This window comes from Pezoporus wallicus, unplaced genomic scaffold (assembly GCF_028554395.1).
Source record: "Pezoporus wallicus isolate ANWC-B61680 ecotype Strahan unplaced genomic scaffold, APGP_CSIRO_Pwel_v1 contig_227, whole genome shotgun sequence".
Classification (NCBI taxonomy): Eukaryota; Metazoa; Chordata; class Aves; order Psittaciformes; family Psittacidae; genus Pezoporus; species Pezoporus wallicus.
The window spans coordinates 17156244-17173546 of NW_026635704.1; the positions used below are offsets into that span (position 1 = coordinate 17156244).

General features: G+C 36.0%; 1 protein-coding gene across 4 annotated transcripts in view; it reads left to right on the forward strand.

Moving 5' to 3' along the window:
* The window catches only part of RP1 (RP1 axonemal microtubule associated), a 209220-nt gene that overhangs the window by 138701 nt on the left and 53216 nt on the right, over positions 1-17303 (forward strand). For all 4 annotated transcript variants that reach the window (XM_057397796.1, XM_057397798.1, XM_057397797.1 and 1 more), the window contains exons 34-39: positions 126-280; positions 1424-1637; positions 2834-3024; positions 5313-5523; positions 13002-13153; positions 16223-16301. In XM_057397796.1, coding sequence (XP_057253779.1) covers positions 126-280; positions 1424-1637; positions 2834-3024; positions 5313-5523; positions 13002-13153; positions 16223-16301 — 1002 coding nt within the window. The remainder of the gene's footprint in view (positions 1-125; positions 281-1423; positions 1638-2833; positions 3025-5312; positions 5524-13001; positions 13154-16222; positions 16302-17303) is intronic.

A 17303-nucleotide genomic window follows, 5' to 3' on the forward strand; every position in this document is an offset into this window, starting at 1 on the left:
TTTTTTGGCCACTGCAGAAATAAAGCTAAGGAGTAGTCTTACTAAATACTCTGCGTTGCAGTTTTCTTTTAAGTACACTTTGTAGATAATCAGTTTGATTTAAATTTTCTTTTCTTTTTGTACAGTCTATAAGTATGTTGTCTCTGTACATATTGGTGACCGCTGGGGAGCAGAAACTTTTGCAAATGTTTATATCAATCTCTATGGCAAAAGAGGTGACACGGGTGTGAGGAAACTTCATACGTCTTTATCAAAAGGAAGAAAATTCCAAAAGAATAAGGTAGTAGCACAAATGTGCTGTTTCATATGCTCAGGTGTTCGCAATGCATTAATTGGAACTTAATGGCTTTTCAGAATGCATCTTGCTACAGATGGGCAAGAATTTGAAAACACAATTTATCTTTCAGGAGTTGACAGTAGATCAATGCCAGTATTATTTCCTGTACAACGAGAACATCTGTATGTGAAAATAAAGGCTCCACATAGGACACAGAAAGCAGATTTTTGGGGAGAACCTTTGTGTTCATGCTTCTTACTTCTTCCATTCCAAAGACAAGACAGCACAGGTAGCAAAGAATTAAAAATCAGTGATTCAAAGTAAATTACAGAAACTGCTGTGCAACTTTTGCAGTCAAAGATATTTCTGTAACAAAAATCCTACACGAAACAGTAACTCAATGTCCAGTCAGTAAGTTTAGACATGAGAAAAGAATTCCAAGAGAATGCACATAAAACCAGGGTTTTTAGATGACCAATAAGATTCTTCTCTTGTGTAATAGGCTTTCCTATGACAGGTTCACTCACTGAACGCTGAAGTCTGAAAAAGTTCACTGTCAAGATGTACATTATCAAGGACAGTCTTTGATTTCCGTGAAATTATTTCACTAGGTGGAATCCATAACACTGGGCCATATAGAGAAAACCTAGATTTTTTACAAAACAAGCAAGAATTTAATAAGGCATATAATTTCTTTCTTTGCATTTCACGTTTTTCCTTATCTTGTCTGTATTCTCAACCACTGATGCTGGTGTTTATTTCTCTTTTGTCTTACTCTGACTTCTCCATTCTGCTTCCCTTTCGATCTCTTGTCTTTTGCTTAAATTCTTCTCCACCTTTAACTTCCTCCCTTCTGTTGTTTTCGCTTTTCCCCATTTGTGATTGCTGAAATGATCCATATTGTCTAAAGATCTAATGAAATTACAGTGTGTGGTTAATGATGAATGTGGGAGTCAATGTTAGGTATAATCAGTGTGTGCTTTCTTAGATTCGGAGGGGATGTTATATATCAAATATAAAAAAACTCACACAAATTTTAAACCTTCAGCTGAACCCAAGACTGTATTTTCCCTGAAGTTCAAGCATATTCAGATCCACTTTAATTAAGTTTTCCCCTTTTTTTGCTTTTTTTTTTTTTTTTGGTAGGTGGATTCATTTTTGGTGGAAGCTGTTTCTCTGAGTCAGTTGCAAAAAGTGGTCATAGGACATGACGGAGAAGGGTACGGGGCTGGCATGTACCTCAAGATGGTAACAGTCAAGGAATCACAAGACTCAGACAAAGAATGGGTCTTCCCTTTGTGGAACTGGCTTGATACTCATCTGGGATTATGTGAGACTGTTTGTGAGATTGTGACAACTGGTAAGATTTTCTGCAAATACATGCATACACATATATAAATTTGGCCATAGCTCTTTCAGCTCTCTATAGTATTTTTCTTCCATTGAAAACGTGAATTTTCGGTTTGATCTTACTGTTATAGCAAACCCAAATCTGGTAAGGTTAAAGTGGATAAAATTCCATCCTGTCAATATATTGTCTATGGAATGCTTGCCTTCCAAATTAAATGTAGCACATTGAAGTGAAAGCTCTCTACTCCATGCTTGTGAGACCCTACCTGGAGTCCTACATTCAGCTCTGGGCCTCCAACATAAGAAATACCTGTTGGAGTGAGTCCAGAGGAGGGCCACAAAGACGATCGGGGGCTGGAGCACCTCTCCTGTGAAGCCAGGCTGAGAGAGTTGGGCTTGTTCAGCCCAGAGAAGGCTGTGGGGAGATGGTACAACAGCCTTCCAGTACCTAAAGAGGGTCTACAGGAAATCTGGAGAGGGACTTTTTACAAGGGCATGTAGTGACAGGACAAGGGGGAATGGCTTTAAACTGATAGAGGGTGGGTGCCCAATACAGATAGCAGTTATTCAGTAGCGTGTTGTTTCTGTGTTGCAAAGAGTACATTTTACTGAGCTGTTCCTTTGGTTAAAACAGAATGAAAATGAAGGAAAACAGCAATTAATGAAGAAAAAGGGAGGGAGATAATAATATTGATCTGAGGATATGGCAAATATTTTTGTGCGCTTATTATAGGTTTATGTGTCAGCCTCACACTATTACAGTATGTATTATATAGCTAAGATCTAGTTACAAGCAGAGTTCATTAGTATTATACATTTTGCTTTAGGTCCCTACACAGTACAGATGGCTGGTGCGTCTAAATGATAAATTAGTTTTAGTAACATTGATTGCTTTTTTAAGAACAATTATTTAGAACTCTAAAAGGTGAGTGAATGTTCTTTTAGCAATTACTTCTGAATATGACAAGGAAAATACCAGGGCATCAATAAAATACTTCTGAAACTAAATTTTAAACACAGAATTAAGATTAAGTTGCTAAATTCTTCACGAAAATTTTACTAAAGTTTTAGATGTGTTAGTGAACTGTTGTTATAGATACAAGATAACCTGCAAATAAAGCTTTATTTGTGTACTATAAAGGCTATGGTCCTGCTATATTATGCCATTCTGTCATCTTTCCTCTTTCTGTTTTATAATTTTTAAAGGCAGAAGATTGACTTCCAGTCCTAAACTTCCTGAAATCAACATGACGACGTCAGGTCTCTGGATAATGGACATCACTGGATCTGACTTGAGCAATGAAGAGGATCCAGTATCCCTTTCTTTTATCTTTTATGGCAACCTGAGTCACAAAAAGTTGCCACTTCAAGTTACAGGAAAAGCAATTCAAATCAAAGTAATTCAAACTTTCTCTACTGAAAGAAAAGCCTAAGAATCATGTAGCCAATAACACATTTAATTCTGAGATAAATTGTTTCTTTCAACTAAAATACCAAGCTGATTTTTAAGTCTTCTGTGTAGTCTGGCACAGATTGTCATTTTTGTTTGTAGGTAGTAACACTGTCACTGGAACAATGGGTTTTGAATAAGCAGATTCTCCCAGTGTCTCATACTGAGAATGCTTAAGTGAGCAAATTGGTCCCTTGGTGCATATCGCAGTATATACCATGCTGCAGGTACTGATTTGAAGGTTTTGTTGATCTCACAGAAGTAAGTACTTTGTAAACTTAGGAGATACTGTGGGATACTATGCAGCTTTTGGGGCTGATAATGGCAAAGGAAGAATCATAAATGAGATTAAATCTACAGAAAGTTAATTTTTCTCTTTCATGTAATTTATTCATCCCTGCCACCATATTTCTTTGAGCTATCTTGCACGTTTTCTCTCTTTTCTTTACCTGTATCTCTTGCCTTTTCCTCTTGATCAGTTTCTTTTTACCCACAAGTTTTCTCCTCCTTTATTCTGTACTTCTACCCTTCAATTGTTTATCTTGACTTCCTCCTATTACCCATTAACTGAAATATTGACAAGCATCTGAAGTCCACTTGAACTGTAGCCTGCTTCTTTTCCCAGTGCTCTTATTTCCCTCTTGCAGCTGTAATTTCTTCCTAGTGCCAACACTGTTTTACTCTTATGCTTTTCTGGTTTTGAAGTTCAGTAGAAGGAACTGACCTGAAGGTAAACACTGCAGACACATCCTCTGGCTCAGGAAGTGCCTGAGCCACAAAGTGCTAAAAGATAGGACAATATTCAAATGAAGGACTGCTACTTGTTCTGTTCTTGTACAGCTTGTTCCATCCTTCTGTTGTCCATTGTGGGTTTTAAGGAAATGGCTGATCTCTGTAAGAAAACATGAAGTTTTAACCTTATTTGTTTTTTCAGCCTTGGTTTTAACCTTAGTTAATTCATCCTGCAGCTGCAGAAGCAAACATAAGGCAAGACTGAAGGAATGGGAGAAAGTGGGCAGGCAGGGAAGTAGGAACTTGACAAGTGAGCTTTGCATGACAGAAATGTGTTCATGAAGCTATATCCTGAAAGATGTTTCTTCAGGATTGACTGCTGGAACAGAGGAAGCAGGTAGTAAGAATAAATCAGGGTTCAAAAAAAGGGGTAAAGAAACCAATAGGAAAAAGCCCAAATAATGAATGAAAATAGGTTACTTTTGATTTTGGTGTTCATCAGAAAGGAACCTTAGTTTGAACGAAGAAACTATTTCCTGGTTCTTCTTCTTACCAGCCAGGTAAATCGAGCTTAATGATTGAGCTAAAGAAACAATTGGCTAGTTTTCGATGGTCCTTTTTTCTTTAATGAAAGAGGAACTAAGCAGACTAGTCTAGGCCCTAAACATGATCCAAAGTGAGGAGTACCCAGAAGATTTTCCTAAGTTATTTCTAAGAACCTCTGGTAAATGTGAAGAAATAGTATGAAACATGAAGTGCACTGTCAGAGGAAAGGCTGAAGTCAGGTCACATGCACTTCTAGTTAGGCAGTATTTGAAATGAAATAGCAGGGGAAAGAGTATGAGAACTGGAGAATAGGAAGAGGAAAAAACAACTTCTGTATTCACCTTTCTTTTTCCCTTACAGTGAAAAACTACTCCTTTAATAATTAAAGTTATCTAAGGCCTCCTCTACCTTTCGCTTACTTGCATAATGGTATTTCACAGAGATGCTGTACTGTCCCCAGTAGAACTAGAGGATTTTAATAGACAGCCTCTATATGAAAACATAATGTAGGGTGAAGATGAGGGATTTCTTAGATGTTTTCTCAAAATCAGATTAATTCTCCTTCAAATTTATAATTAATTGCACCATTTGTATATTACAAATTGTAAGAAATTTTTCTAGTAGTGTTTAAAATTTTTAAAATAGACTGAAGCTTTTGTTCCTGCAAATAGTCTGCTGAATCGGTGTAATATATACGAACACTGTGCCTTGTTCTGTGCATAAATTTCAGCAGTGACTGCCATCACTCGTTCCCAGATATCAAATCTCAAGTATTCCACCTCCAAATTCACATTAGTAAATCAATTTTGTATTGATTAGAAAGGGGAAAAATAGTAGTAGTTATAAATCTGCCCCAATTCTTTAATTACTGAAGTTTGTTCAACTACAGCTGTCAACTACATTTGGTCTGGCACAGTTAGAATGAGATCCATTCATCTTTTCTTTCTCCTCACGCAGGATGAATTGGCAGATATTGGCTCAATATACAAAGTTCAGGTAACCGGCCCGCATAGCGTGCTAAACCAGCCATGGCACTTGGATTTACTGCATATGAAGCACACAGGCACAAAGGAAGAAATGTATTTAGCTTTTGACTGCTGGTTCAACCCTAACGAAGACAAATGTGTGGAGCTGCCAGCTCTCTATGCAGATGAGGAGCCTTTGCCTGGTAAGCTAGGCCCTTTTTTGTTACTGGGGTCAGGATCTGTCACTGGAATACCAGTATATCTCTTCTGGGACTAAAATAATGTGTGAGGATTTCCACAAGAATTTGGTATTAAGGAATTTGATGTTTTTGCGCATGCATTTATCACAAAAGAAAGCTGAGAAAACAAATTACTGGTATCAGGATAATGACAGATGCTGTGACTGCTGACACCAAACATGGGATCTTGCTTCTTTCATGTTAGATGATGTTCCAGTTTTAGCTCTTGTTTATGCGTTTTCTCTTCAAATTAACACTGTGTCAGCTGAAGATGTGTACAAAGTATAATCTACTGTGTGATATTGCCTAAATCTTCCTATTAAAAATGTATTTGACCTAGAAATAGGTTTTTTTTTAAAGAATGAAAGAATTGCAAAGACCCCCTCAAAACAGAGATAGAATTTTTGAAGTGTGTAATAATTAAAGAGGAAAGGGATATCCAAGAATTTAAATTTCACTGGTGTTTTATTAATGGACATGAGAATTTATAGCACAGGAAGAAATATTTCTCAAAAACATATATGAAGTTGTATGTTGAATGTTTCATTCCTGTTAGTAACATGAATTTTATGATGCCTGAGAGATAATAAAGTTATTTCTGCCAGCCACTCCCCCCACCCAGGAATATGGAGAGAAACAACCAATTGCATACTGATAACTTGGTCACTAGCTATTTAAGAACAGGATTCCCATCTATCCAGCTCATTAAAATAAAGAGGATTGATGGGGATAGTAAAGATCACATATGGAAGCTTTTAGTGACAGTTAAGAGGTTTTTGCTAGAGGCTATAGTACAAAGATGTTCTGCTTAAACAGAAACTAATAGAAAAAGATGGAAGTGGCCCAGAAAAAGGACTAAAATATTCCATGTGAACTTTTGCACACTATTCTCTAAGGAGATTTTCCTAAATATTTCATCCCATTAAAAGCTGAAACTTGAGCAAATAAAACACTGGAGACTTTTTAAATCTCTGGGTTTGTGTGGGGCTTGCATAATTTTAAACAATTAATAACATTGCATTTATTTACTGAAAAAATCTTATGATTTTAGGGTTTTGATATGTCAGATTCAAAATGACTTTGGATGCAATATATACAGGATATGCAATCATGAATATTATAAATCTGGAGTCTGGTAAAAAGCTCTATTTTCCCAATTTATTTATGAAAAAAATTGGGAAAATTATAATTGTTCATAAATATATTGAGAATTTGAAATTGTGAAATACTTAACTACATGTAGAAAGTCCATAGGTTCAAGTAAAAAAATTGTAGACTACACCCCTCCAAGCTTCTATTATTCTAAGAACCAAATTGAGATACTACCTCTTGGTATTATCCTGATTTGTAAAGCAATTCAGTTTTGAGGTATATTACAAAATGAAGGTGTTTTTCTTGGAAAATTATGAAGAAATGGGTAGTGTCTACTAGCCTAGGATGCTTTTCACAAACCAATTTGTTGAGTGTGGTGATCTACTACTGTAGATCTATTCTTTGTAATCCCAGTACTAAATCAGTCTAAAATTTCTATCAGCTTCTTCCTTGTATTCCAGTTTCAATGCTAGAGACAAAAAATATAAAAAAAAAATCATTTTCATGTGTTTGCACTCATTATTGCTCTGAATGAGAGCAATGATGAGATAAATGAGAATGTTTATGGTTATGTCTTTAATGTCTTGATAGAATAAATTCAAATAACAACAAAAGTTTTGAGAAATATTGATCATAGCAAAGCAAATTGCATGTATATGACTCCATAGAAAGCAAAGTAAATATGAAAAACTAAGCATCCAAATATACAGTAACCATTATCAATATAAACAGTAATTTTTATCAGTAATGTCAATCGCCTGGTTGTAATGAAGACCATACTAATATAATTACTTCTCTTCTAAACAAAGTGATTCCATAAGATTTATCATGGCAAAAATAACTATATATTCTAATTAATAATCTTCAGGATTTTATTAATTCAGTAATGATTATGTGCAGGACATAGATGCGTATATTAACATACTGAGACAAAGTCATCACACAACAATTAACTGCTGTTAGACTTCATATTGCTTGATAATTTCTAGATAATTTCTTGATTTTTAGAATGTCATGATTTGTGACTGCAGTTGAAGGCATGTACCAGGAGATATATACAGCAATAGGTGCTTCTGAAATACAGCACCCTGTCCAATTTGCATTCTCACCTCTACTATCTTATCTTTCCAAGGAGAACCTGACAAGCTATAGAGAAAAACAATAACAGGTCTTGAGAGCTCCAACAGAAGAGTTCATCTGATAGTTCATTCCCCCCCCCCCATCTTTTCTTACTGTTTTCCCCCATTGGAAAAATTACCTGCATTGCCTGGTTTTATTACAAAACTAAAATCACAACAGTGCAGGATGTTTAACTATACCTCTGACATTGAGAAAGGATGTATCGTTTAAACTGTTCACCCTTGAAAGGCTACTGAGAGTTCTGTGGGCAAATGTTACTGAATTATCACAATAAATGATATTTATAGTATGTAGTAAATTCCACAATAACAAAAAAGAGAAATTCAAAGCAACATCATATTTAATTCATGTTCTTTTTCCCTGCCTTCTAATGAGCTCCATGATCACTTTGATCTTTTAATGATAACTTTCAGTTTCACATTATGTTGGTTTACATCTGAAATAGAGCTTTTATCAATAGGCGTGGGGAGAGACAAAGAATGGCAAGGTTGTACAGAATATCTTATTTTCATAGATTTTTATTGTTGCGTTATGCTGCTTATCTGATAGTCAGAATGGTCCCACTCACCCTAAAGCTTTTTACCCCATTTCCCAGTATCCTGTCCATGTTATGCTTTTCTTCATAGGAGTTACTTTGTACATTTTTATTTCACTTACATAGTGGAAGTTCTTTCTCTGATCCAAAACCTCTGAAAGTCAATGGGAAACGTTTGCTGTGACTAAAGTTCAATGTGACTACATTGAACTTTAAATCATGCATCAATAGACTCAGCAGATTCAGCAGAAAATACCGACTCAAAAATTACGTATGTTTCTACCTTTCAGTGTTTATCTCGTTTGAGTACTACCTGTGTGATCAAACCTACGCTCATGATTAAGTATATTAATGATTCTGGACAAAAGCAGTAAAGATGATTGTGAACACTGTAATTTCTAATCTATCCCACATGAGTGGTCAGATCTGTAGACCAAATTCTTCTGATCTTATTCATGCAAGCAGCCTTTTGACTTCAATGAATCTGGTTTTATGACCAAGCTACACAAGCAAGGCGACACTCTAGATGATTAATACAGAATCTTACCTTCATATCCTAACTCTGCTGGAACCAAATATTCCATTGGCCAAGAGTCAGCTTAACATCTCATGTACTTCCAACTATCTGGATCTCCCATAAGATAAATTGTGAGTAGCTACACTGACTTTAAAGTAGCTATGTTGTCTGTCACCTGGCAGTGCATATTTAACTGCCTTGAAGAAAGGGATGAGATATGTTAGAGCCCTAGTCTAGAAAACCTCTTGGTTTACTTCTTATCATCAAACATGAGTGATGCCATCAATTGCAAATACTTTTCCAGTTCTTGGTTTAAATAATGAAAAAGTAAAACAAAACCAAAAATAAAAATCTCATGGGAAGTCCCTGAAGGAAATAGTGCCACAGTGAAGTTACTTTTCAGAAAACAGATTTTTCTCACATGTCATCCCAACATAGTAAAAGATAAAGAGAAATTAAGACATTTCAGAAGTTTATTGCAATAAGCACAGCTTTATTAGCGAACTGATACAGCCCTTATTATTTAATGAATCCTTTTAGATATCAATTTTTCAATCAGTATGCAGAACCACCCTTTAGAACCCTTGTTCCAGTTATGTGACCTTTTTACTTTAGACATATAAAGAAATAGTTAAATAAGATGTCACAATATTTGAATTCAGGCTTTTTGATTATAGCACTCAATATGAATAGCACCAACTTGTGAAAAGAGCTGTAAGAAAAACTTAAAAATAAATAGCCTCAGAACACTGCTTTTTTTTTTTTTTTCTCCCTGTTTTCCTATCACCTACACATGAAAATAAATGACAGTCTTCGCTTCTGGGTTCTAAGAATCATTCTCAACCTTACCAGAAATTTCTCATAATTATATCTTTTCAAAGGATGTAGGGATTGGTTAAATTGGGCCATTTCTATCTTGGAATAAATCTGACTGAAGAATAAAACTGTACTGAAAATATCAGATGTTTCCAGAATGTATACTTAGATATTTGTGTATCCTGTCATGTATTTTATACCAAAATATGTATTTCAGACTTGAATTATGTGTGTTTCAGTGCTCTCTGACTTGAATTGTTGATTGTGAGACTGCAAGTACTTTTTAGTTTCTCCTTGGTTTCATGTCTGTCTAAAGCACCATTTCCCTTCTTTGCACTCATGTGCTTTCTGGGAAAGCAGACATACAACCAGCCAGGTCCCAGGTAGGGGTAAGTGGCAGAGACAGAGAGAGTTTGGAAGACTTTCTCTGGCATGTAATTGTCACATAGTCTAGATGTCTATGTCTGCTTTACTGTGCCAGTGATGAGGGTTGTGGGAGTTGGGGCTGAATAATTTGTAGTAGTTGAAAATAACTCAGGACTTGTAAAATGTTGGGTTTTAAGGGTGCTCAGTCATTAAAACAAGAAAAAAAAATCAATCTTGAAGCTTGTGACAGAAAAGTTCAAGAGATCCTGTAAGCACTCCTGAATACATTCTTGGTATATGAGCACTGCTTATTGCCTACATTCCAAGTGTGAGTTTGCATTTTACAGTGGATAAAAATGTTTGCTCCTTACAAAAAAAATTAGAAAATTGTGTTTTACAAACCTGTGTTTCTGCAAGATTATGTTTTTTTTTTTCTTAGGCCAAAGTAATGATGCTTATGGTTGGCATCAGAGGAACCTTCAGACCATCTAAGTTTAGACTCCTAAAGTCTCTAACCCTAGCATATATGGGAAGCCATCATAAGTGTTTTCTACAGCACCTGCCTTTCCCTGATGACTACGTAAGGATCATATTTCTAGTTGTCCTGAGTTCAGCAGTAGCAGTCATTTTTCTTCTTCTTAGTAGCTGGTGCAGTGTTGTGTTTTTGACTTTCAGCCTGGGAACAGCACTGACAACACCGGTGTTTTTAGTTACTGCTCAAATATTTACTCTGACCAAGGACTTTGTGAGTCTCATGCTCTGCCAGGGAGGAGGGGAATCAGGGAGGAATTAGAGAGAGGACACCTGACCCAAACTAACCAAAGAGGTATTCCATACCACAGCACATCATGCCCAGTAGGTAGAACTGGGGCAGTTACCCGGAAGGGCTAGATCACTGCTTGGTCAGGCTGGGTATTGGTCGGCAGGTGATGAGCAGTTGTATTCTCTTCTCTTGTTATTTCCTTTATCATCATTATTATTGGTGGTAGCAGTAGTGGTTTGTGTTATACCTCAGTTACTAAACTGTTCTTATCTCAACCTGTGGGAGTTACATTCTTTTCGATTCTCCTCCCCATCTCTCCGGGAGTGGGGGGAGGGAAAGAAGGAGGGGAATGAGAGAGAGAGACTGCATGGCTGATTTATGGCTGACTGGGTTTAAACAATGGCACTAGTATAGCCACCAAAGTTAGATTCCTAACGTGACAGCACCAGTATTATACAAATGAACACAGATTTACAGATTTATTATTGTAATCCAACTAAGAGTAGACTTACGACACTAGGAGGAAAAAAAAACCCAAATCCACAAAAAAACCTTCACATTTTTTCTCTGGGCTTCTCCTTAAAATTGTGCAAATAATGATGAATATTTAGATCGTGATCTGCTCCTGTTTAAGTGTTTCCTTGTTCACTGTTTCCATGATGAACTCAGGGCTAAAATAGATCATTTGAAAAAGGACCATAGGAGTTTTCCATGAAGTTTCTTTGGAATGCAGTCTGGTCTTATCATGTCACTCCCCTGTGAATTACATATGAAAGAGGCAAGGTGCAGGTGCCATAGGTGCCTTTTCTAATCTCTATATGATGATCACAGCTGAGAAAATAAGAAATGCTTTTCTTTAAACTCAAATTTCCCTTACCTGGTCTCTACTTGTGTGTTTTTACATAGTACACCGGAGGTTCTTTGAAGAATCATGCAAAATGTGAGGAGGTTTTTCTCTTTATGTAACAAAGCTGATGTTGAGAGAATTTCTAGCTAATTATTTCTGTTCCATATTAGCATGTTTTAACTCAAGAACACTGTAATGGCATTATGGTCTGACTAGTAAGCTTGATAGTACTGATGTGTTATTTCATTGGGTGATATTTCTAGGAGTTTAAAGCTTACGACAATCAGGTCATAGAATTCTTTTAAACCACCCTAAAAGTATGAGCTCCCATTTCATTTCAAGGAGAAAACAATAGACATAGAGGAAGAAAGAAACAAAGAAATATGAGTAAATAAAAAGCAGAACTTAGACTTTCCAAAGAGCATGTAAACATGAAGTATTTCTTAGAAAGAAATTTCCTACCTTGGGAGGCAGGGAGCAGTACATAGGAGATCCTGTCTCCCAAGCAGCAGCCAGTACTGCTGATTTTCTGGGAATGGTAAGTTGTGTCAGAGCAGAAGAAATCTGTTTTCTGCAGACTACCAAACAGGGAGTTTTATAGCAGGGATGTTGTCCTGGGTTCAGCAGTAGCAGTCATTTTTCTCCTTCTTAGTAGGTGGTGCAGTGCTGTGTTTTTGACTTTCAGCCTGCGAACAGCACTGATAACACCAATGTTTTTAGTTACTGCTCAAATGTTTACTCTGACCAAGGACTTTGTGAGTCTCATGCTCTGCCAGGGAGGGGGGAAAGCCAGGAGGAATCAGAGAGAGGACACCTGACCCAAACTGACCAAAGAGGTATCCCATACCACAGCACGTCATGCCCACGATGTAACTGAGAGTTACCCAGAAGAGCTAGGGACTGCGGGGTTGCATGAGGTATCAGTTGGTGCTCAGTCAGGTGGGGTGGAGTGAGTTATCGATCGGCGGGTGCTGAGATGTTGTATTCTCTTCCCTTGTTATTTCCTTCATCATTGTTATTATTGGTGGTAGCAGTAGTGATTTGTGTTATACCTTAGTTACTAAACTGTTCTTATCTCAACCCGTGAAATTTGCATTCTTTTGATTCTCTTTCCCATCCCTCCGGGAGTAGGGGGAGGGCAAGAAGAGGGGGGAGCGAGTGAACAAGCTGCGTGACTGGGTTTAAACCACAACAGATGTGTTCTGGATATGTATGTCACGAGGACTGAAGAAACCTGTATTCTTTGTTCTGTGGCACAGTGTGGAATTCAGATGAAACTGTCAATTGTTTATGCCATTGACAATGCAGGTTTTGGGCAAGGAGCACTCGTGACTTTTTTCTTTTTGCATCTGTATTTTTTCTGAAGTTGTAGAATATGCAGTCCATTTGCACACGGGAGACTTGAAGAAAGCGGATGCAACTGGTGAGGCATATCTATGCGTGCAAGGAGAAAAAAGCAACTCAGGGAAACGATGGCTTAACTCGAGAAACAGCGTGATCACTTTTGCTAGAGGGCAGGTAAAACAATGAGAAAAAATATATCTGAATCTCTGAGTGTGTTTTTGGTAAAACTTTTGTTTACATAGAGCATTTCATGGACAGTATATCAAAAATACCAATGTTTTATGCTCCACATAGACATAATTTTCTCTTGTAACTAAAAGGTGATTGTCTCCATAGGTAATGTGTTGCTTTTAAGCATCATCAGCATTGTGCAACAGTGAAAGTTAAGCTGATGAAATAATTTTGAGTTGGACTAAATATACAGTAAAAGTTCTATTTTAATATTCTATAGTTTTAAGGCCAGGGATGTGTCAGGGGTTTATGAAAGCACTGTTAATATTTCTCTAGGATATCTTGCCTCTACGTACTTTAGACCATGGTTTTTTCTTATTAACTTTCCTGAAGAGGTTTTTTTTTGTTTTTTTTCATGTTTCAAGTCTTGCACTCATTTTAACTTTTGAACATTGCAATCATATTCTTGTTTGTTGAGGCTTAAAGAGCTTTTCCTAGAAGAGTAATTCCTGGAGTAGTTACTGCCATAAGAACAAAGTGCTAAAACAAATTTCAGTTCAGAGGAAATATCTATTTCATATCAAAAGGAGTTGTCTAGCTTATACTTTACTGGACCCTACTGTTTGCTCTGCGTTTAGGTTTGGAAGACTTTTTGTTTTAAAGGAATCATAAAATCATAGCAAAGTATATAGGAATCTTCTTTTGGGGAGGGTAGGAAACTGCCTACTTTTCATTGCTGACAGCCAACCCCGATTGGTTTGTTCTCTGATGTAGAAATTTAGAAAAATCTGCTTGAAATATGCTTCATTTATTCTAAAATCATGCCTCTGTTTATTTTATTTGTTTTTCACTTCTAAAGGTTCTAGAAGACACCATGTTTTTTATATGCAAACCAAACTAAATCTTTGTTATTCGTTGTGTCCTCTGCAGTCCTGTATTTTCTTTCTCTATTATGGAAGAGAATATGCATGTCCAATGTCATATTTGTCAAGAACAGATAAAACTGCTAGCTCAGACTTCATAAAATAATGACAGAATAGTAGCACTCATGGCTTTAAAGAGTAATGTAGGAAATTTTATAGATTGATCTTTTTGGTGATATATATAAAATAGTTACATATAGTATATCTTAAAGATAAGAAAATAAAGACTTTATTTTGCAAAAATATATGTTAAATTTTATTTAGGAATAAAACTTGTAGAGAAAAATATGCGTACAATATAATTGACTTCTGTGAATACTCACTCCAGTAGAAATACAGCTCATCTGCAAATTCACAAGGACTTTTTTTTGTATAATCCAGATTTTGTGTCAGTTTTTTAATAGGCCTGTTCAGGAAGCTAAATCCTTCATCTGAAACTCAAAGGGCTTTTCTATATCCCGAGCTATAGCACCTTAATCTTTATCTTATAGATAAAATTTTGTGTAGCAATTGTTTGGATGTTCATTCTCTCCCAGTTTTCTTTGCTTCACCTGGCCCTCAAATGCCTAATTCTCTGCTCCTAGTTTTTGTTCTTTTTTTCTAGCTGACTCTTGTAGTCAATATGGTTTTTACTGGTAGCATGATTTTTTTGGTACGTTATTGTACTTGGCAGCAACTATGGAAAACTATGCAAGAGAGTTTTTTGTTTGTTTTCAAAGCCCCAGATGGGTCTGCAACTTTTGTCTTCAAGTTGCATTTTTGATGTAACCTTTCCAAGACAAATTCGTCTTGGAAAGATAGCTTATAAAATCACAAGAATAAAACAGTCTTACTTGTGGAGTTTTTATTCTGAAGACGGTTTCCCAAAAATGTAAATGAATCCGTTCATGAATAGTATGTTTCAAAACCTCATGTCTTCTGGCCCAGTTCAAAAAGGCCCATTTCAACAAATACACACATTAAACAATGTGTGTTCTCAGTGTCAGTGTGCATACTTATGTGAGCTTTCCCATTGATTATAAAGGAAGATGAGCGCACAAAGAAGACAGGCATGCATATGGAAGAACATGAATATGCTGCAAAGATTTCCATTAGAGAAGAAAAAGAATATTCCCTGGCATCTATTCATCATTCAAGTCTGCTGTATGGGGAAAAATTTACCTCTTATAGAGTTAGCTTAAATGAAAAATCCCCATTCCAATAGCACAGTGATTAAAATCTTCCCAGCTACTGTTCCCTTCATTCCCATTTACCTGCCTAATTCCACCAAATTAACCATGAATTTTAGTGAACATTAAACTGCTTCAGATTTTCAGAATTATTAGACCCTTACTGTTCATCAGTTTCATTGGGAGTTAGGTTCTGGATCAAAACTTTCAACACAAGGAATAATTGATCTGATTTGGTTATTTCAGCCCATGAAGGTACTAGAAATGAACTCTTTACTCCTAGTGTGGGTATCTGATGTTTCCAAAATTACTTCCTATTAAACATAGCAGCATTTTGAAATTCATAATTCATAATATTAAATGGATCAGAAACTATCAGCTATAGCATGTAATGTTTAATTATGAAACTCAAAGTCAATGGAGTGGCATAAATGAGATAAATTTGCTTCCATTGAGATACAAAACAATGGCCAGACACACAAGGCTAAACTGATAAATATTCAAATACAGTGTTGTGGTTCAAGCCCAGCTGGCAACTAAGCGCTACCCAGGTGCTCAACTAACTTCCCCCCTCCACAGTGGGATGGAGAAGAGAATTAGAAAACAAATAAAAACCCATAAGTTAAGAATGGTTTAATAATTGAAATAAAAGTAAATTATACTAGTATTATAAAAATAATAATAGGAAATAGAGAGGAAGGCATAATGCCTGGATCAGGTGTCTTGGCTGCACTCCCTCCTGGCTTCTTGTGCTCCTCCTTACTGACAGAGCATGAGAGACTAAAAAGTCCTTGACTCAGAGTAAGAATTACTTAGCAACAACTAAAACATTGATGTGCTATCAGCATTGTTCGCAGACTAAAGCCAAAACACAGCACTGCACCAACTACTAGGGACAAAATCAACTCTATCTCAAGTGAAGCCAGGAAAAACAGATACATATTAACTAAAATATGATTTTGATTATTTTCATATTGCAGGTGGATATTTTCAAAATCAAAGCAGTAAATCTCGGCAAGCTGAACCAAGTTCTTGTTGGATTTAAGAGTCTGAAAAAAGGTCAGCAATGTTTTTTAGTTAATGTATGGTAATAATAATGTAGATTACCAGACTTAGGAGATCCTAGAGCTTGAGAAATGTCTTAAATTTAAGTTTAAAAATCAAAAGTGTTTTTTTAGAAGTCCTAGAAAATTTGAAATTTATCTCTATTTTCTGCTTTTCATTATTTCTGTTGAATTATATGCATCACGTATCCAGCTGGGTTTTACTAAAACGTGCAAAGGATTCTTAGGAAGTGTAACAATATAAAATGATATGTGAAACTTTTCCTCATGAAAGTTACTATATATTTATGACTACAGTCAACAAAGTTTTTGTTTTTCAGGAAGCAATATGGCATCATGCTTTTGCAATTTTTGACATTATTTTCATCCTCTTTATTTTTAGATGATGGACATTTTCATTTAAAAAATTTTTTTTTAGGATTCAGTGCTTCTAGGTAAAGATAAGAGAAAGTCAGTTCATCAGAATGGCAGTGGAACATGGAAGAAATGGCCTCATAGCTTGTTTTTTTCTTCTAACCCATGAGAAATATATTCTTTTTAAGGGATTGTTCATATGTGAGGTTGAGTGACAGATAAAAAGTCTGCACTTCCTGCAGTATTTTTTCTTGTCTTCCTTCCGACTCCACAGCAGCTATTGGAGTTAAAGAAAATTGTTCACTTCTTAAAAATAAAAAGCAACAGCAAAGAGCATCATGAATCAATATTTTCTTTAATACTTTGTCTACAATTATGGCCTATTGTTTTTTTAAAGGCAACAGAGCAGAGATTCTGCAGATATTCTACTTCTGCAGATAATGTAGATGATTGAAAACGATAAGATTGTTCCGGAGCATGATAAGCTGAGTCTCTTGTTCTTTTATCTTTATCAATAAAACATGACTATAAGATGACTCTGTAGGTTAAACTCAGAAAAACTGGTTTGGAGAGTATTTCTCATGTATTTCCTAGATGGCAACTTTAGAATGAATGGCAAAATTTTCATTGACTTCTCCAAGGC